The sequence below is a fragment of the Python bivittatus genome, unplaced genomic scaffold, assembly GCF_059951505.1.
Source record: "Python bivittatus isolate LINGU-HERP-01145 unplaced genomic scaffold, Pbiv_v1 ctg000070_np1212, whole genome shotgun sequence".
In the NCBI taxonomy this organism is placed as follows: domain Eukaryota; kingdom Metazoa; phylum Chordata; class Lepidosauria; order Squamata; family Pythonidae; genus Python; species Python bivittatus.
In genome coordinates this window covers 5,358,482-5,380,379 of record NW_028277034.1, presented here as the reverse complement: position 1 = coordinate 5,380,379, position 21,898 = coordinate 5,358,482, and the positions used below count along the sequence as shown (strand labels likewise).

Below are 21,898 nucleotides of genomic sequence, written 5' to 3'. Positions count from 1 at the left end.
TAAAAGATAGAAAGGTTATTCACATTAAAATGGAGGGTTCTATTCCAAGACTAGTTAAATGAATCTAGTCTTTCTAAACAGAAAAGATCAGTTTGAGGCTTAGAAGCCTCATTTTGCTCTTCATGCCTGTAAGATTGGAAGCCACAGTATGCTAAGAGGTTTTCAGTCTTTCTGTATCAAACAAGCACTTTTCATGTTGAATTCTCTGCTTGGATTGCAAAAAATTCTGAATTCTATCCTAAGGTTCACGCTCTCGGCTTACGGCAGGGCTTCTGAGGAGAAGGTGCGAGGGGCACTCAGCTTCTCCAAAGGTGGGCCGGTGATGGTTTCCAGTGTCTTGGTTTTTTCCCTGGGCATACGAAGGAGCCTGGCAGGCACAGTCATTATGCACTGCAAGTAATGAAGCAAATGGAACCACAAGTAAAGCAAACTGTGCCAAAAATAGCCTTCAGTGGCTATTACAGGGGAGGATTCGAAAGCAAAATGAGCAAGTGGGAAGCTGCTTTAATTAGGAGTGAGTCCTACAGCAAACAAAGGAAAAATCAGAGAAGAATCATGCTTTTGAATCATCCTGATAACGGTGGCTCTCTTTATGTGGCCGCCAAAACTAACGAAGCGAAGGACTTACTGGAAGGTCAAGCTAAGAAGTGAAAACTCACTGGCTTAACAATTAGAATATTTTTTCAAAATAGCCCAAAGAAAATGGACAAATGAAGCTGTGATATATGCCAAAAAGAAATTCTTGTTTTGATGTAGGGCATATCCTTCTCTGTGATTCTTTTCAGGATTTAATGTTAACCACAACTTCTGAGGTGGAAGATGTGCAAGCTTTGTACAGAACCAATTAGTCAGATATTAACATCTGAAATTCACACTGCTATCGTTTTAGATTATAAAATTAGCAGGGTAAATGTGAACATTCAAGACTCTGCTGAAAACACCTGTGAGGCTTAACAATATTTTGAAATAATGTATTTCTCAACCGAGAACAGCTGTATTATTTTATCATAGAATTACAGTCTGGTATTCTTCAAAACTGATTTCAGCTTTGTTATTACCATGGTTTCTGAACAATAAAATTCTTACAGTATTCTAAGGTTCATAGTCACTTCATAATGAGCACTCGTACGAGTTATTGGGTGTCACTCTTCCTCCACATGAATAGGAATATACTGCACAGTAGAACATTCCCAATGCTATTGTGGTTGCACAGCGGTCACAGTCATCCTGTTTTTCCAGAAAACAGGCCAGTTTAAGAAACTGGAGGGAGTAATACAATACCATATTTGAAGCAATCTCCTAAACCCACAGCCCTAGATTAATATCAATAGATTCCTACAAAATGAGATGTTAGAATTATGTATTCAGAATGGAATATCCACAGAACCTGACCTAGGATTATCAAGAAGACCTATATTGGATACACCACACAATAAAATCCTTCTCAGGAGAATGACCTACATTGGCCTGGCCTACCTGTTGGCTAACACTGACCCACATTGGCAAACAGGTAGATGAACGTGCTCAAAAACTCCATCATCCCAATCTATCCAACTGGCCCTCCTGGAAATCTCATTGGCCTGAGGCAAACATAAGATGCTGTCTCATGGTCAGAATGATGGAGACAGACAGTTGTAGCCTCTTTAACTTTGTACCATCTCTCACACATAGCTCACTGCAGCCTGTGACTCTGCTTAATGCTCCCCTACTGTTCTGGGTCCAGTGCACCTATATATACCACGATCCACATCCCCCTAAACCAGGCCTGAAAGAAAGCTTGCATGCCATTACACTTCAGGCAGATTTAATTTCCTCAGAAGCTTCAAGGCTCCATGGAACATAATTTAACCATTATTGTGCTAAATTACTGAACGTGTCTTATAGCACCATTCTCTAATGAATTAGGAATTTTGCACTTAGAGCAAAATTAAGCCAGTCTTAATTTGGAGGGGCTGAGTATAAATTCCATGATTCCTTTCAATAATGCCTTTCAATAATGCCTTGAAAACACCCTGTAGTGTGAACGGCTTCTTTCTTTCCCAATTCTAAATCTATTTTTGTAGTATCAGCAACACCTGGTGGAAAAAGCTGGAAAGATCAAAAAGCAGAGTTGGAGGGGGCCGTTTTCCCCAGTTTCTGAAGAAAGAAGGTAGAAACCTCCAAGTACTGTCAAAGGGGGCAGCCGCAACAGCACAGCGAGAAGCAAGCAATGGCTGTGATCTTTTTTCTGTTCTTTCCCTCGGTAATCCAGCATCTGAGGAAAGTTGATAAGGAGGAAGCTGTACCCCCCCCCAAAAAGGAACACTGCCAAGGCCCCAAAGAATCTGGAATAAGACTCTACTTCTGTTCGAGCAGAACAGTACTCTTTGTACCCAACACAAAGCAACAGTTAAAAAATATGCACTCAGCAGGAATATGGCACTTTAGTTTCCCACAGCTTGTAAAGGCCAGATTTGAAAGAGGGAGTTGGGAACATTGCCCAGAAATGCTGCTTTTTCTTTATAGGGCTTAGTGCTAACATGCTGGATCATGTATTGGATCATCATTAGCAAGCAGGCAAACAACAGAGAGAAAGAAAAAGGTGCTGTCATTCTCCTTCCTTTGCTTCAGCCTCTGGGAGACAGCCATTGTGGTGTAGGCTTACTATATCCAGGCAGCAAACTCCAGACAACCTTGTGGAACATCCTCCTCCCCTTCTCCATCCATCAGGCAGGCCCCTACCCTTTTAGCCTTCTGGAAGACCATGAAGACCTGGCTGTTTACCCAGGTGCTGGGGTAGAGTGATGGGAACCTGTGGATAATTGCTGAGATATCCCAGGAAGATGACTGTGGTGCCGGGTTTTTACTTTTGGTTTTAAGGGTTTTATGGCTTTGTAGTTTTATTGTTGTGAGCTTTTCAGAGTTATGCTGTAAGATGGGCAGCCATACAAATCTTTTAAATAAACAAATAAGCCACTAGATAGCACCAAAGAGATTTCTGTATCTCTATGCTGCCAGGTAGAAGTCATCTGGATGGTGGCATCATGTGCCTATTTGGACTGTGAACCAACTCAGTGGATGACTTTGGGCTACTTCTTCACTCCAACCACCCTGAGCCAAACACCAGGAGAAAAGGCACAATATAAATCTAACCCAGTATTTCTTGAACTTTTTGCCCTCAGGTCCCCTTCCCACTTTTAAAAATCATGGAGGACCCCCAAAAAGCTTTTATTTGTATAGGTTATATTTATTGATATTTACCATATTAAAAATTAAAATTGACACATTGGTAGAATATTTATTTATTGAACCATGTAAATATAACAGTATTAAACCCATTTGATATTAACATATATAAAATACTTTTCATGAAAAAAAACCTGTATTATTTTAACAAATAAAAAAAGAAATTTGAAAAGACTGACCTTGTTTTAGATTTTTGCAAATATCTTTAACATCTGGCAAATAATTTTGATTTTGCAGAGCCTTGAGAGGGCCTTGGGGGACCCCCCAGGGGTCCTCAGGCCACACTTCAAGAAACGCTGACCTAACCAATAAGCCAAGAAAACAAATTGCAATATCTAATTATAGTCAAGCATATGGCGGCGGGGAGGGGGGTCCAACTGCTACCCAGGGGCTACCAGATCTGGGCTGCAAAAATCCAGAGGATCTCTAAATGGCACCAGAGATCTCTTTGCTGTCATTTAGTGGTCAACGGGATTTTTGCAGAAAACATATGACAGCTGCCCCGCTTCCCAGCGGCTCGTTAAAACAAAGGTGCGTAGCTCGTAAGATCGCAAGCATGAGAAAAGCTACTCTTTAAAGCTTCGGGGCAGCCACGCCCCTTCGTCGGGCGAGAGGCATCGATTCCTGCATTGCGCATGCTCAGTCCGAAAGACCCTAAGGTCTTCCTTCACAGTCTCCGTAGCGGCGCAGGAAGAACGAGAGGCGGAGTTTGTCCTTCTGCAGCCTCCGTACTACGCCAGCAGGCATGGCCGAATATTCCTGCGTTAAGAAAACCAAGCTGGTTCTTAAGGGGGCCAAATCCAAAAGGTGAGCATATTGTCTTTCACGCTGGTGGGGTGGTGGAAGAGGTGGTGGGTTTCCCCCTTTTTCTTCAGGATATGGGACTGATGGTTTTCGTCTGGGGGGCGGTTTTTAGTGCTCGCTCTGAAATAATGGTCAAGTGCCTCTGAGCATACACAGATGTCCTTCCCTCGTTTTTGAGGAAAATCTCATGCAGCTGGGATTAAAGGAGGCTGTGTCATTTTCAAGAAGTTTTGAAATCCGATGTATTTTTTTTTAACTACAGGTTTTTTTAAAAAATGCAATTTACACTGCTTTTAAGAAGGGATCGATTTGTTGTAAATTTCTTATCTCTCAAATCAGAGTAAGTATTTATTGATTGACTTGATTTATATAGGTGCCCCTCTCACACAAGTGACTCATACAAGGATTAAACACACACACACAGACACACAAAACCCACCACATATAACTCCAGGCACCCAAGAAAAAAAAATGATTTCACTCATTAAAAAGTGCATTGACAACAGCTGAGTTCATTTACCTACATATCCCTGGGGAAACAGCCAAGTCTTAAACGCGTTGCAAAAGGCCAATATCTTGATTATGTTCTCCCATAATTCTCTTTATTAAATGGGGTTTTCAGGTTAATAAAATGCATGAGTGAAATAACAATACAGTTCTCTGGATAGCATTCTGTAGTACCTTGAACCTTTGTGAGTAATGGAAATGTTTTGCCCTAGTTATCTCTTGTAATATCTTCCTGTGCGTGTAAATTTAGATCCATGTCCCTCCTGGTTAGTTAAAGCTTCCCAGGAGGTGACATATGGGTGAGTCCAGGCAATGGTGAAGTCATCCTTGAGGGAGGGGGTATTTTCACCTGCCTTTAAAGAGGTGCTTGTGCACCCCCTCCTCAAGAAGCCATCACTGGATCCCACCATACTGGACAATTTTCATCCGGTCTCCCACCTCCCCTTTTTAGGGAAGGAGGTTGAGAAAGTGGTGGCATTGCAGCTCCAGAGGATCCTGGAGGAAACGGATTATCTGGGCCCTTTTCAGTCAGGTTTCAGGCCCAGATACGGGATGGAAACGGCATTGGTCGCACTCTGGATGGGAGTGGGATGGGGTAGGGCATCCATCCTTGCTCTTCTTGACCTCTCAGTAGCTTTCAGTACCATCGACCATGGTATCCTTTTGGGTCAACTTGCGGAGTTGGGAGTGGGCGGCATAGTTTTGCGCTGGTTCTCTTCCTTCCTCCAAGGTCGATCCCAGTTGGTGTTGATTGGGGGCGAGAGGTCCAGCTTGCAGCCCCTCCTTTGTGGGGTGCCCCAGGGTTTGGTATTCTCTCCACTCCTTTTTAACATCTACATGAAACCATTGAGTGAGGTCATCCGTCACCCCATGATGAGGTATCGTCAATATGCTGATGATACCCAGTTATGCATCTCCATCCCAGGTGACGTGAGTGATGCCATGACCACCCTTTTGCGGTGCCTGGAGGCTGTGGGGGTCTGGATGGGGTGCAACAGGCTTCAGCTGAACCCTGGTAAGACGGAGTGGCTATGGATTGGAGGCCCCTCTGTATCCAAGGATTTACCATCTTTGGTTTTGGACAGAGTTGCACTGCCCCAGATGGACCCAGTGCGTAATCTGGGGGTCCTCCTAGACTCATGACTCCTGCTCAAGGAGCAGGTGGCAGACATGGCCAGGAGAGCCTTTGCCCATCTTTGTGTGGTATGCCAGTTACGCCCCTTCCTGGATCAGGAGGCTCTCCGGTCAGTCACTCATGCCCTGGTCATCTAGACTGTTGCAATGTGCTCTACATGGGGCTACCTTTGAAGAGTATCCAGAAGCTACAGCTGATCCAAAATGCGGCCGTGTGGATAATTTTGAGTGCCCCAAGAATGGTATAACACCTCTACTACGCGAGCTGCATTGGGTCCAGTCTGCTTCCATGTCCAATTCAAAGTGTTGGTTATCACCTTTAAAGCCCTACATGGCATGGGTCCAGGTTACCTGAGGGACCATCTTACCCCCGTCACATCAACCCATCCCACCTGGTCAGGCAGAAAGGGCATGTTTCAGGTCCCGTCAGCGAGAGAATGTTGACTGGCGCAGCCCAGGAGGAGAGCTTTCTCTGCCACTGCTCCTAGTAATTTGCATTATTGGTAAACATAAGCAGCTCTCCAGTGATCTACAATCAGGACAGTAGCAGACTTGACAAAGGATAGGATATATCGATCTCTATATACAGTAATGGATTGTGCTGTCCTTTTATGTATAGATTCAAAAGACATCTAAAGGATATATTTCATGGCAGAGTGAGTTGTAGTTTCAACAAAACACTGATAGAAAGATAGCCTTTCTTTTTCTCTGTGTTTTTACAGGTGAGATTCTAAGGAAACTTATATTTAAGAAAAAGCAGATCAGAAAAGATTTGGGAATCTGTACCTCTGGATGAGAAATATAGTTAATTAGTTCTAAATCTTAGCATTTCCTTGGATGCGTGCATGCCTTCTGTTATTGAATGTTGCTGTCATTTAAAAAAGAGATGTGTAATAGTTGGTTAGAATTATGTATAGCATGCAAAGTATGTCAATTTTTCTTGCAGTAAGAAAAAAAGTAAAGATAAAAAACGGAAAAGAGAAGAAGATGTAGAAGATCAACTTGATATAGTTGGTAAGCTGATTTTTTTTCATGGTAAATAAAAAATATTGTATAGAAGTTTTTAATTACCAGGAACCAAAGAAAGATCAATATTCAAATAAACTTGAAATTATAACTGATTGGGACATACCTCCGTCTTAAACAGTTAATATATCGTGTTTCATGGCTGACTCTAATAACAGAACATAAGCCTATTATACAGCAATATTGATGGCTGGAGTCTAGGCGTAATGGAAATAGAAATAGCATTGTGTCTATATTTTCCATATTTTCAAATATCTTATTGGGTAGAACATTCACAGCACTTTATTGTGATTCCCAATACTTCAAGCTGTCTAGGTTATAAACCTATATTCCAAAGCTAGCAGTAGTAAACATGGTCTTGCACATTTATTCTTATCAACTGTTGAGGCAGAAGAACTTTCTACCTCTAAAGCTGAATACTTTATCATTTCAAATTTAAGACTATCACTAGACTTCAAAATGACCAACAAGGACTAGATATCAGGAAAAAGCATTTTTGTGTCTAGTCACCTCCCATATATTTGTAGTCTACTACGTTTAATGTCAATGACAATTTGAAAGGCTGTTGATTAACAGCTGTGATTGTGCATTAACTTTGATCTTTCTTTAAAATGAATTGTTACAAAGGAAAGCTGTTCGCTTGATAGCTCCAAAATCTTTCCTTAAGTAGTTGCAATCCCTTACATTTTAAGAAGCAGAGAGCAGCTATTTTATTTTTCTGTTGTTGTTTTCTCTTACATTAGAAGGCTGGTGGACAGTAAGCAATTTTGGTGAAATCACAGGAACTGTAGCAATAGAGATGGGTCTTGGAACCTATATCAGTGCTCTTGACAATGGCCTTTTCACTCTTGGAGCCCCACATAAAGGTTGGTATCTTATCTATTTATGACAAGAGTAACCATTCTGTATTTCCCAGTGATAGCAAAAGTATGATAAATTAACCTTACAAACAGGCCCAAAGCAGTGTCTAGATTGCTGCCTGCACATAATTATTGGCGTGCCAGTTGCATCCAAGGAATACAGAACCAATTATATTCTATTCATTACTTTAGATATCATTGCATAATGGTGTATCCTTTGTTATCCTGGCACTAGTCAGTAATATCTTTTTAAAAAGGCATGGGTTTATTTTAGGTAGATGCCAAGTTTATGTTTAGTTTTACATCTCTCATGATGCAAAACCAGTGCTATTTATTATTACTATTATAAATTATAGAGAGGTATAGGTAGTGAAAATACCAGAAAAAAGAATAGATGAACTTTAAATTGCCTAATGTCTTTGGTGCATTCTCTGAGCCTTTTGAATCAGTAATTGTTAAAATAATTCTCCAACTCCCAGCAACGATTAAACTATTTAAAGCCAAAGTTCTGAGTTTGATGCTGTATGGTGCTCAGCTATGTATTTATAAGGCGTTTAAAAGCAATTCAGTCAAAATTCTTGAAAATCCTACAGTGAGTTCCTTATTCAGCTTCTAAAGCTCTAACACTACTGGAATTAGGCTGCCTTTCCCTTGGAGCCTGATTAAGTCTTTGCCATCTTAGATTCTGGCTGAAGCAAGTCTATTGGGGAAGTTCCTTAGGCCATCTCACCTTGCTAGATAGGTTCACTCCTACCCTAAGAGGACAAATTACTGATGATTTGGCATACTGTAGTCACCTTGTCAGCACTACCTGTTTTGGGATTTAATAAAAGCCTTGCTGAACTGAAGAGAAGATTTGGGATCTAGAGATCAAAAATGACAGAGCCAATGTCATTTCTCATCCCTTTTATAGCACAATTGCTCCTCCTCCCTGGACTGTCCCTAGTTATTTCTAACATCTTACATGCTCCAAATAGGAGGCTATTTATTTTGGTCCAGATTGGGACATTACCTATTAGGGCAACAATTGGTAGATATATAAGCCTCCTATATGAAAGCCGGACTTGTTTTTGTTCAGACTTGGAGCTAGAATCTGTCTCACATGGGGTATTAAAATGTCTGTTGTACATTCAATTACTATTATACTTCCAGTTGTTAACAACTCTAATTGCCATTGCCACCAGGAAGCCATTCTCCTTCTCCAGGGTGATCACTCTTCAGAAACCTGTAAGAAGGTTGCCAAGTAGCTATAGTTGTTACAAGCCATCTGGTTCTTCCCTCATGTTATTAATTGGTAGCTGTTGACTGTTTCAGGATTTTTCCTCATAATTTTTTAAATTCCTTTTAATAGTTATTATATTGTATTGCTGGTCTTTTTCTTGTTTTTGGTCTTGGACTGTAAATAAATTTTGATTTAATTCTCTGACTATAATAAACATTTGTCTATTTTTTTAAAAAAAATATGTTTAGATGAAGGCCCTAGTCCTCCTGAACAATTTACTGCAGTCAAGTTGTCAGATACAAGGTAATTTCTCTCTTGGACTTTGAGTTAATATAATATAACCAAATTTAGAATGTATCATCTCTCCATAGGTGGTTTTTGTAATCATAGTTTAGGAATAATATTCCCCTTTAACAAATTGATATATATCAACTTTACGTACGTCCATAGGAGTTACAGAATCCCTGCATGTACATATTGAAAGAACATGTGAGCGAGATCCTATAGGTTAGCTTCATTGCTGACACAGTTGGATTCTTCAGCTTCTGCACATGCAGGATGCATACATAGACGTCTCCCATAGGAAAGAGGAAGAGTATGGAATAGAGCCCCTTCAGACTAATTCAGAGCTTGCAATGGATGGTGTTACTTGATATGTCGTCAGGGGAAGGGTAGTGTACAAAACCTCTTCTTCTAGTCTCATTCCCCATCTGCTGATGTTCTGTCAGTGTCTGGAGAGAATGATGGCACCCTTCCTCACACATCTTGCATAAAATAAGTACGCTTGCATTATTGAAATGTGTTCACTGTCTTCTCATTGGACCCTGGAGTATCCTGGAACATAATTTGAAAAAGTATTGACTGCAGGAACAATCTGATCAGTCCCCAAAATAAGTTATTTTCTTTCTTTCAGAATTGCATTGAAATCAGGCTATGGGAAATACCTTGGCATTAATTCAGATGGGCTTGTAATTGGACGTTCCGATGCAATAGGTTCAAGGGAACAGTGGGAGCCAGTGTTTCAAGAGGCAAGTGTTCGAAAATGTTCAGTTCTCCTTCTTAATGTATCTTAACAGAAGAGGATGCACTTTGTAATGATGCTGTGACGAGTATTCAAGGTATCACATTTGTCAGATAAAATTACTCTGATTTGCTCTGAGTTGGACTCTGGCTGTACGGGTCCTTGGAGTTGGCTGAGGCATGGTCTGGCTCAGTTATCTGTGAAGGACTTGAGCCTGTTAGTACAGAGGAAGTGAACAAGTCCTCAGAACTGTAGGCACAGCCATGTGCATGTTAGATTCATAGCTTTCCTGGTCCATCAAGTTCTGCTAGGAGGCCAGGATCCAGGCAGGGATAAATGCATCCTTTTTTTCTTTTTTTTTTTTGAGGGAGGGTGGAGGTCTGCCAGCTCTTAAAGAGACAGTGGTCTGTCCTTTCCTCAAGAAACTATCACTGAATCCAACCCCACTGGACAATTTTGTCCTGTCTCCAACTTTCCTTTTTTAGGGGAGGTTGTTGAGAATGTAGCTGGTTTGCAGCTTCAGAAAGAAATGGATTATCTGGACCCTTTTCAGTTGTATTTCAAACCAGAATATACTATGAGGTAGCACTGATTGTGCTTGTTGGCGATTCCTTTTAGGACTAGAATGGGAATGATGTACCCATTTGAGACAGATTCCCATTTGGGAATCTGGGGCATGATATTTTTGTGATTCTCCTTACTCTGGAGTTGGATTCAGTTGCTGTTTGTAGGAGAGAAATCTAGGCCAGATCTATACGTTGTAGGGTCCCTCAGGCCCCTACATGAAAGCTACTGTCTGAAGTCATCCATCAGTATGGGGTAAGTATTACCAGTATGGTGATGATGCTGAGCTATATATATATATCTACTCCTAGCTGGCCAAGTGATGCCATCAAGGTCCTTTTGTCGTGCCTGGAGACTGGGAAAGAACAGGTTTTGACTCAATCCCAGCAAGACTGAATGGCTGTGGATTTTAGGGCCTATGAAATCTGGGGACTTTCTATCCTTAGTTTTGCTTGGAATAAACTAAATAAGACAGAACTGGTGCACAATTTAGGGTTGTCTTTGCTCCTGCATCAAGAGCAGTTGGCAGCCATGGCTAGGATAACCTTTTTACAAATTCATCTTGTGTACCATTGTACTCATTCCTAAATAAGAAATCCCTATTCATATTCATGCTTTGGTTACCTTTTGCTTGGGGTATTGTGGTAAGTTGTACATGGAGTTGCCCTTGAAGACCATCCACAGCTTCAACTGCTGCAGAATACAGCAGTGTGGATAATTAGAGGACCACCACAGTATACCTATTTAGCACCGTTGCTTTGCAAGCTGAACTGGTTCTCTATAGGCTTCCAAGTACAACATATGATGCTGATTACCATATAATAAAGCCCTTCCTGACACAGGGCCAGGCTCTTTGCTAGACCACCTATATCTGTTTATGCCCATCCAGTGAGATGCACCTGGGTGGGCGTACTCTAGGTCCCTTCTAAAAAACAATGTTCTTGTCTTACTCCAGAGGCATGTCTTTTCTGTGGCAACACTCGCTCTTTGCAATAACATAGCTCCTGAGATTCGGATGGCCCCAACCTTTTTTGGCTCCCTAAGACCTTGAAAACCTGGTTCTTCCCCCAGGCATTGGGCCAGGGTTTTGGATAAGCCCATTTTGTAATAGTTGGGAAGGTGAATATGATTGTGGGTTCAGCTGTATTTTGTCTCTTGTTGTTTCAGATCCTGCTGGTTATCTTTTTGTTCTTGGTTTTAATCCAATTTTAGCCATGCAGACTTGCATTTTGCAAGTTGGGTGGCCATGTAAATCACATAAACAAACACGTGAACAATGAATAAAATAATATGTCCAATCCATAGCCTCTTTAGTTACATCAGATCAGATAGCACATGATGGAAGACTATTCGAAGAGCCCTGTTCAGTCAGGGAAGATTATAATGGGCTTGGTTGGAATGACAAACCTCTGCCCCATGTGTCAAACTCATCTTCAAATTAGATCTCAAGATTCTGTTCCTTACCAGCCCAACTACAAGGTGTTTTCTTTTTCCCCAACTTCAGAGAAGAGATATTTGCACAAACTGGCAAAAAAAAAAAAACTTACAGTACATAAAAATGTCTTTTACTGTCATTGAATAATGGAAGCATCCTTACCTCTGTCTCTGCCTACTTAGGGATTTGACTATTCATATTGCAAGAGTGTGGATTCCCCTTGGACTAAATGGATGAAATACCATATTCTGTAATAAGACCACTTATATTACTGAGACCAAAATGGCACTAATGGAACATTTACTGTAACACATTTTTTGAAGTGACCATTTTGACAGATGGAAAAACATGTTCTCGAAAATAATTGTCAACTTGTTGAATGTAGACTTCATTTTAAATTTGTAATAGTGTTCTGAAATTCTGTGTTATAACACTAATAAAATGGGGAAAAAATCTGGCTGTGGGTCTAAAATCCATACACATGCACCGATAGTCAAGATTTAAAATAACAGTGGGTTTGGAATTAAATGGATATGAAAATTTGTTCCTGCAAGCATAAGCCTTATTTAAATCTTCCATGTGAACCTTAAGAAACAGTACTGCTAATTTGTTTTTGTTTTTTGTTTTTCCTTGCAGGGGAAAATGGCTCTGTTAGCAGCTAACAGCTGTTTTATCAGTTGTAATGAAGAAGGTGATATAATAGCCAAAAGTAAAACAGCAGGCAGTGAGGAAATGATTAAGGTAACTGTTGTGATCTGTAAACACAGGTACTTCTATAAGCAGTACTTGAGTGATACACAGAATGCAGAAACTTGTAGCGTACCACCATGGGAATTTTCTTCAGTGATTGTCATGGTTACAAGAACTGGATGATATACATGTGTCCTTTCAGGTGTTTTGCCTATAACTCACACCATCTCTGATCATCAGCTATGCTTCAAAAATCCAGATAGGGAAAGCTTACTTAATCACCCGATTTAAGTTACCTGTTTTAACTGGCTTGTACCTCAGTGCTTTCTTGAGAGAAAAGGAGGACCCTTGGCAATTTTAGATGAAATAGCTTTAGCTGAAGATTTTTTCCAGAGTTATTTAAGCCCACAGGTTTATATACCAGGATTAATAGAATCCCATGCCTTGATAGAATCCCCAAATCTTTCAAATCAGAAAATATTCAGGAGTTGCATAGCAAAAGTACCTGTCTGTTCCAGCAACAGTGTCTCTTCCATCAGTAGATGGGACAACATGGATTTCATGTTCTGTCTGCATAGAAGAATGTACCTCTATCAACATATAAAACTTAATGCTGGAAGAACAGTTGTACAATCATGCACTATAAACTAAATCTTTGCTATCTATATTCCCAGAGTCAGTCTTATGCAACCTAGCATATTCTAGATGTGTTGGATTATAAGTCTTGTCTTCCCAGTGTGCTGAGAACGATAGGAGTTGGAGCCCAACACTCTTGGAATGTATCAAGTGGAAGAAAAGCTGCTCTGTTTCTAAGGGGTTTAATATGAGATGTTATTAAAGCAGATTCTTCATGCACTGATGCATTCTTAGGATTAGTGAAACTGGATAGGAAAATTTGGAAGGAAAAATACAAGGAGGGAAGATAATTTGGAGTTGGAATTTTCAGCATCTGTAATTTTCTCTTCTCATTTAGATCAGAACATGTATAGAAAGAGAAGCCAAACAAAAGGATGACATTTCTGAGGAAGATAAAGGAAATGTAAAGCAATGTGAGATCAACTATGTGTATGTAACACAAATTTATTCACTCTCGGTAGAAAATAAAGCAAGAACAGCAAGTTGTATTTTCACCACTAAGAACAGTTTGCTTCTTCAGAGAAAATTTTTCAAGATCTCTGGACTGGGATGTCTGAATACATTTTATGCTTCAGCTGCTGCTAGAGCTCAAACCTGAATATATGGCAGATTTGGTTTTTAAAGCAACTTGTTTTCATAGAACAAGGATATAAACCTTTGCAGTTAGATACAAAAGTGTTATAATTCCCAACTCATCTTATGGTTTATCATTGGGGTTAATCCATAAATGGTGGATTGTTTTAATCCATTTTACTGTAAAGATGTCTTGAATATGTTCTGTAAATACACATTGATACACACACATGCAAGACTTCTCCCCAGTACCACGTCCCTTTGATTTCATCATGAAACTTGCCTTCTCTGGCGTATGCTACTAATGCCCATAAGTAAAAACTGCAGGTACGTCTTACAAGATTTCTTCACTTTGCTGGTTTGTATCTAGCCATGCCCTTCTGCTGTATAATATATGCTGTAAGGAGGTCAAGCAAGCCAGTTGACTCTTCACTGTCCCCAGACTTCTCTTCAGTTTTCCATTTTTTTCTGTCGCAAGTGATACTTAGAATTCTATAGCTTTTGGAAAAGTTAATCTTTACAAGAGTGCTTTTATTCTATTAAAAATACTTCCGTACATATCAGGGTTCACCCAACTATTCTGATATTTCTCCCATGCTTTTCAGTGGTCTATATTTTGGCTTCCATCTCTCAGGAATCAATCACGGTCACTATTAGAGAGAAGAATTATATTTCATTTAAACCAAAGGCGTTAATCACCTGTGTTTTACTTTCTAGAAAGAAGTTTCAGAGTTTTCAAGATCACAAACTCAAAGTAAGCCAAGAAGATAGTAAAATTCTGAAAAAGGCTAGGAAAGAAGGCACTTTCCATGAGGCCCTGCTGGACAGGTACTCTTATTTATGTACTGTTACTTATTTTAAGAGTCTCAGAGCATTTATAGTTAAGCCATGATAACTGTCCATTAAAGGTTCTGAATAGCAGTCCTCCTCTTAACTAGAGGGTAGCAATGCTGACATGCTGTGTATGGGAAAAAAATTGTTTAGGGTTAGGGTTAGGGTTTGCTTTTCCCAAACTTAAGTACAAATGTGTGCCCCACAATACAAGTATACAAATAAATAGCAAATATAGATATGACAGCAGTTATATTTTATTTCTGCTTAATTTCAGATTGATTGATTGATTAAACTTGTATCACTGCCTATCTTAAATACAATAATCCTCACAACAAAACCAATAAAAACAACAATGAAACAATCATGTCACCTATACACAAAGCAGCATAATTCTCTCCCTTTGGGTTCCATCTGATAATTGCAAGCAGTATTTTGGAAACATTTAAAATCGTTCCTTTTGGGTTGGGGAGTTTGATATTATAATGAAATAAAAATTAAAAAGAAAGAGAAAGAAAAGCATTATACAAAAAGCATTTAGATAGCCCACTGTCTGTTATTTTTTTCCCATTCTTTCCTTCTTCTCTGAGTGCATTTGGAAATTACTTAAACATTAATTAAGTTTAAAAATGAAACTTATAAAATTAACAGTGATCATGGACCTTGTATGACTGAATCTCAACAGATATTAATTAAATGTTTTGGTGGGAGGAGAAAACCTGAACGTTTTTTGGAGGGAAATGCTCCTTTGTGTGCAGGATCATGGACCTTGTGTGACCAAAACTCCACAAATATTAATTAAACCTTTTTTGGTGGGAAGAGGAAACCTAAACCTTTTTTGGAGGGAAGTGCTCCTTTGTGTGCAGGAATTTCTGGGGCCTGGAGCAGGTCAGCTACCCCTGCAAGCCTGTCCCAGGCCAAAGGCACAAGCTCACCACCTCAACTTAACTGCATCAGTGAGGGACGATTGGCACCAGCGCAGCACAGACTGAGCGGGAAATCCTGTCATTAAGTGCTTGCAGTTAAGCTGAGGCAGCGAGCTTGTGCAGGAATCCTCTCAACTCACAAGCCCAGATTTTATGGTGACTAAATTGATGATGATGGTGGTGGTGGTGGTGGTGGTGGTGGTGGTGGTGGTGGTTGGTCACACAGTCAGCCAGATATTTAGACTTGGATTTGGCATTTGTATCCACCTATTGAGTCCTTCCCAAGGACCTGGGATAGGCAATTGTTTGATGATGTTAAAGGTATCATCGCAGGAGTCAGCTGTTCCAAGTAAAGCTGCCTTTTGCAATTGACCGATGGTGATTTTGTCAATGCCGATGGTGTTCAAGTGGTGCTCCAGATGTTTTGGGATTGCACCTAAGGCCCCTATAATTATTGGTACTATCTTTGCTTTCTTTTGACATAGTCGTTGTACTTCTATTTCCAGGTCTTGTCTGCTAGTTTTTTTGTGTACTGGCCATGTAATACTTTGCATTGCCATGTCTCTTTTCTATTCTTAATGTGGTCTTTCTTATAGGCCAGTTTGGTCTCTTTGGTATTCAGTAAGTTAGATGGTGTACTAGCTTCAGTCCATCTTCTTCACTGTCCTTCGTATGTTCTTCCAGTGCCTTTTTTCTTCTTCAGCTGTCAAGTATACTTGCAACATTCCATGCCCACCTATGCTCCTTGGCAAGTAGAGTCTGTGAGCATTGCTGCGTGGATGAAGGGCATGATTCATTGTCATTATTTTTCTGATCTTCCTATCCAGGGCTTTTAGTTCCGCTTGAGTCCAGTCCACTATTCCGGCTGCATATCTAATGACTGGAATTGCCTAGGTGTTAATCACCTTGATGGTATTTCCACCACTGAGTTTGGACTTTAAGATCTTCTTCACTCTCATGATGTATTCACTACTAACCTTCTTCTTGACTTCAGTGTGCTTGATGTTGTCAGCCTGAAGGATGCCCAGATATTTGTAGTGATCTTCTTCATCCAGACTCTTGATATTATTTCCACTGAGCATCTTGATTCCATCAGTTTTACTATTTTTTCCCTGTTGATGGTAGGGATGGCACATTTGTCCAATCCAAACTTCATTGCAATATTTTGGCTGTATATTCGGACAGTGTTGGGCAGCGATTCCATTTCAGATTATGTTTTTCCATACAGTTTCAGATTGTTGATGTAAAAGAGGTGAGATAGCTTGGCAGATGTTTTTGATGTTTGATAGCCATGGCCTGACTTATTCAGTATTGTTGACAGAGGAATCAATGCAATGACAAACAGTAGTGGTGATAGTGTGTCTCCTTGAAAGATTCCTCCCTTGACTTCATTTGTAATAGTAGATCATTATTTCTTTGTTTTCAGCCTTCATATATTAGTGATGGGTAAACAACTTTTCTTCCAGTAGTCTTCCAGCTGCTGGCCCTGGTTGCTCAGCCAACAGTCCTGAGTCCTGTAGCCCACTTGTCACCAGATGTCCAGGAACTAGAACACCTAGCATGGTCCTTGTTGACCTGGGTGACAACCGATCCGGGATGGGTTTCTGTAAATTAGGTCTCACCATATTGTTTATAGGAGAGACACTCTTTGTCTGACTCCTCTGATGAGACCTGTCCAGTATGGCTGAACCTCCAGCATAGCTCTCATCCTCCTCCCCAGTATAGTTGAACTTCTGGCATGCAAGCCCCACAACCACCTCCCCAGTATAGTTGAACTTCTGGCATGCAAACCCCACAACCCAGTGAGGTAGTGCCTCACTGAGGGATGATGATGATGATGATGATGATGATGATGATGATGATGATGATGATGACGACGACGACGACAGCAATGACGGATGATTTAGATTTAATTTTGTGTGCACTTGGCTTTTTGCTGTGGGCTTCACAAGTAGTATGTGCATATACAACTTAGAACATAAGGTTAATGTAGGCAACTAAATTTTTTTATAGTTATTTATTACAATAAAGCTTCTCACTCTTCTCCAACATCTGCTTCCAGCACTTAAAAACTGTGAGCAAAATTCTGTACACGTGTATCCAAATTAGAATATTTCAACACATCTGAGGATATGTAGTATGGTTTTTATGTTGTTTTTTATTTGTATTTTGTTCATTATTCTTGATGTTTTAAAACTGTTTGTGAGCTGCCTAGAGTCATATATGTAGCTATATAGAATGAATGAATGAATGAATGAATGAATGAATGAATGAATGAATGAATGAATGAATGAATGAATGAATGAATGAGGCATCAGTCATCTATAGTCACGCACAAACCCAGACAGAGGTCACTTGAAAGACTTCATTGTCTTTTATGTTAATTACATTATGTTATGTTATTTCTTCACTGAAGGCCCAGGGTATGAAATAGGGGTTGTGCGGAGAAAGTGATTAGTCATTGTTACATAACTAATGTTACATACTTCAATACTACTTACCAGTTTATTATAAGAAGAAAGTGTATGGTGGCAAAATACTCAAAGTGTAATTGTACAATAAGATATTCAAAATGTACTGTTCTGTGAGCACACAAATTTAGACTGATTTACACTTATGTATAGCAGTTGATCCTCACTAGGCCCATGCAAAGCATTTGTAAGAAGTGTTTTGCAAAATGTTCTGAACTTAAAAATACCCATGTCCTTTGTGAATTGATGTGACTGCTTTGAAAGCTATCTCTGGCTGTTTCTGTATGTTTATGCATGCACAGCCATCTCACCAGCAGAAGTGCTGCTTGTACATGAAAGTGCAGACAGACAAGAACAAGAAATCTTGCAGAGGACCTGGCTGCTTTTATAGTTCAAAGAAAACACATGGTTTGTGTGTTTGTGATGCATGTCATGTTGAGGAGAGCTGCAAACAGTTTAAACATATATAGCCAATGATCATGCCCAAAACATTTGTATCATCAAAGTACTCTTATTATACATTAGCGGAGAAGTGGTTTCCAAATGTGATGGAATTTGTCCTTGATTGTAGTTTTTACAAGCACTTTGTTATTTTTCATCCACCATATCTCACGGCACTCACTGAGTCTACTAAAGATGTGGGCTTTGTTTTTGATTTTGTCTTTTGCTTTTCACTGTTTTGCAATAACAAAATTAGCAGCTAACGGTGAGAATTCAATTAATATGCATTAAGAAATACTGACAGTAAGCCAATTTCAGGATTTATTGTGGGAGACAATGGGTAGTTTTCCTGATTTCTTCAGTAAATTTCAGTCAAAAGCATTGAGTAATGGAGTATTCATCTAAAAATAATAATATGTACCATTGTATTTACATCTTCATCTACACAGTCTAAAAGGCTTGCCATTAGGGATGTCCAAACATTTCATTTTTAAATGTTTTGATCATTGTGTTTCACAAAATATCTAATTTTGAGTATAAGGCAGGCTGTTTTGCGTATTTTTGAAAGTGTGTCAAGCTCAAACTACTTCAAAAAAGCCGCAACAGTCCAGTGAGATGGGACATGTTGTAAAATTTCACACTTGAGACATTTCAGAATGAAACATTTTTCATAGCCCTACTTACATGTCAAATGATGTAATTTTAGTAGAGTATAATAGTTCTCATGGATTCTGCTTAATTCACAGTTACATTATGTCAACCATTTTAATTCATCCTTTTCTTGCTTTCTTTTATAGGAGATCAAAACTGAAAGCTGATAGATATTGCAAATAACCAGAACTGTGGAGCACTTTTTTTCTTTCTTTATTAGCAGCTTTTTGTGTGTGTAAATTCTTTTAAATAAAACAGACTTGTCAAAGATTAACTACTCTAAAACGTTGGGTTTTTTTCCTTTAGGAAGTAAGTCCTTGTGTTAATATACTTAATATCTCCATGTTTCTAATGGCATTACATTATAATCACTACAGGATTACCGAAAAAAAGAAGCATAAATTTGGAGAAAATCTGTGAATCCAATATATAGTAGGACAAGAATTGTGATAGAGACAAATGGCTCTGGATCGCTTAAAAAAGAGCCATACATACATAAAATTAAGTATCATGCCATTAGTAGCATTGACAACTTTTACAAGCCTAAGTAAAAACTGTTCTAAGACCCCTTTTACAGGAAGGCAGTTACTTCCATTTTAATGTTAGTTCAAAATCAAGGTCCTACCACAGGAGGAGGAGAATTTGCTGTTGATGTTGAACATATGCAGGATAGGACCTGCAAAAGATGCTCCAATAAGACTGAAGGTATGGGATAGACTTTATGGGAGAAGGTGGTCCCACAAATAACTTAAGCTATGTAAGCTATCATACATCAAAGTGAACACTTTGGATTGGGCTTAAAAGGCAACTGGCAAGCAGTGTAGAGATTTCACAAGAGGTACCACCACCAAACTGCTGCATTTGGAGCCAGCTACAGTTTCCAGAACTCTTCAAGGGCTGCTCCATTACAAATATGCTGCAATAAAGTATTTATGTATGTATATATATATGTATCTATGTATTCATTTATTTATTTATTTAATACCTGCCACTGTTCTCAGGCTCAGTGGTTAACAATACTACAATAACACTGCAATCAAACATCCATAACATAAATTTAAAAATTACAATATAAAACAATAGTAAGACCAACAATAATAAATCAGTGCCATTTCATTCTCCGTAGGCTCTCCAAAAGGTTACAGAAAACCAAAAAATTGGGGAAGCTGATTTCTAGCAGGAGGCTTTTCCATAGTGCAGACACTCCCCATAAGAAGCAGCATTTGCAGGTCAGGTCCCCTTTGCCTCACAAAAGTAGGGAACCACAAGATTTTCCAGGATAAGCAGTCAAAATTGGTTAGGCTTTTTGTACAAGCCATGATGACACTGTGCATATCATGATGATGTCATAATATTGGGACATGCATGAAATCCACTGAGGTTACAATGCCAAGTCTTTCTCCTTCAGGTAGGAGTGTAAATGGTTTATCAAGCAAAGCTAATAAAAGACCTCTACTATCATAAATGTTCCTATAATCAAGCATCAATGCTGGATCCAGGAATGTGTACACATACCCAGTTTCTGAGCTTGTTCCTTGCAAAGTGAATCCATGCAGAACAGAGGTATCACCTTGATCCTAAAGTCTAATCCTTGGAATCAGCCATCACTATGTCTTACCCAAATTCAGTCTCATACTGGTAGAAATTGGTTCCAAACTGATACACAATCCTGCTTTGCAGATATATCAGCCTGGAGATAAATAGAGCTTGCAGAACAGGAGAAGCATATCATGCTGGGGGAAATTGGCTCCAAACTCATACACAATCTTGTTCTGCAGCTTTGCAGATATTTAATAACATGAGAAATAAGATGGACTCTTCTGATACTGCCAAGGACAATTTCAAAACTTGAGCAAATGCTGCTTTCTGTAAGAGTCTGGAGCTATAGCACCATGTGTTGTCCATCAGCCTGACCAATTAGGAAAGTTTGGGTACCAGCCTGTAATTCTTAAAATTAGTCACATGCAAATATGGCTTCTTAAGCAAAATTGGGGCAGACAGAGGAAATAATGTGAATTACTTCAGTACACTGAAACTACCAAGGGGGAGAGAGGCTATCCAATGTGATTATACACTTTCCTTCACTATAAATTTCCATGTTGCAAACTAGTGGCCAAGGCTGATAAAAAATAATAGTAACAAATTCAAACATCCTGGGGAACTATACATTACTAAAGTGAAAATGGTCTATAATAAGCAAGCTATGTTACAATTAGAGCTGATTGGCAGTGTTGTCCTGGAAGAAATACATTTCTCCAGAGCTGCTTCTCAAATAACTATATATGGGTTTTTGGTGTGTGCATCTTTGAGTCAATGTTGACTCCTGGCAGTGTCCTGGACAAGTCCCTGCAGATGGCATAGGTTTTTCAGAAGTGGTTTGCCTTTGCTTTCTTCCCAGGACTGAGAGAGTAACTGACTCAAGGACACCCCAGCTCCCTTTGTGCCCAGGGTGGGACTAAAATTCACGGGCTACCAGTTTCTAGCCTGGTGCCTTAATCACCACACCAAAATTGGTTCTCATAACTATATATGATACCGCAGCCTAAAATGCATTTTTGACATCAGTGCACAAGAGTGAAGGAAAGGTAAATCATACACAAAACAGCCTGACAATAGTCAGCTTTACCTGTTTATGCATGATTGATCTTATAACAGTTGTGTAAATACTTAGGGCTCAAATATATAAGAAATATTGGGAGACACAAATATTTTAGCCCAAACTTTCCCCATCTTACAATTTATATTTCTATTATGTCAAAAGTTTCTTTATTGTGGAAATACAGTTTATCACTGCTATTAGCATATGTGATCTTTATTGATAAAAATGCCTATCAAATTTTACCAGTACTTTACCAGAAACATTCAAACAAATCCTGAAATG

The 21,898-nt window shown here is 39.4% G+C and overlaps 1 protein-coding gene and 1 pseudogene across 1 annotated transcript; both read left to right on the top strand.

Moving 5' to 3' along the window:
* Nucleotides 1-399: 399 nt before the first annotated feature.
* LOC103052442 (mitochondrial import inner membrane translocase subunit TIM14 pseudogene) lies at nucleotides 400-651 on the top strand (annotated as a pseudogene).
* A 3,028-nt stretch (nucleotides 652-3,679) lies between these two features.
* On the top strand, nucleotides 3,680-19,925 carry FRG1 (FSHD region gene 1). The gene is made up of 9 exons (XM_007428545.4): nucleotides 3,680-4,032; nucleotides 6,617-6,684; nucleotides 7,440-7,562; nucleotides 9,027-9,081; nucleotides 9,692-9,806; nucleotides 12,435-12,539; nucleotides 13,462-13,553; nucleotides 14,415-14,525; nucleotides 19,164-19,925. The coding sequence occupies exons 1-9, from the start codon at nucleotides 3,971-3,973 to the stop codon at nucleotides 19,198-19,200; spliced, it is 768 nt and encodes a 255-aa protein (XP_007428607.1). The 5' UTR covers nucleotides 3,680-3,970; the 3' UTR covers nucleotides 19,201-19,925.
* Nucleotides 19,926-21,898: the final 1,973 nt, after the last annotated feature.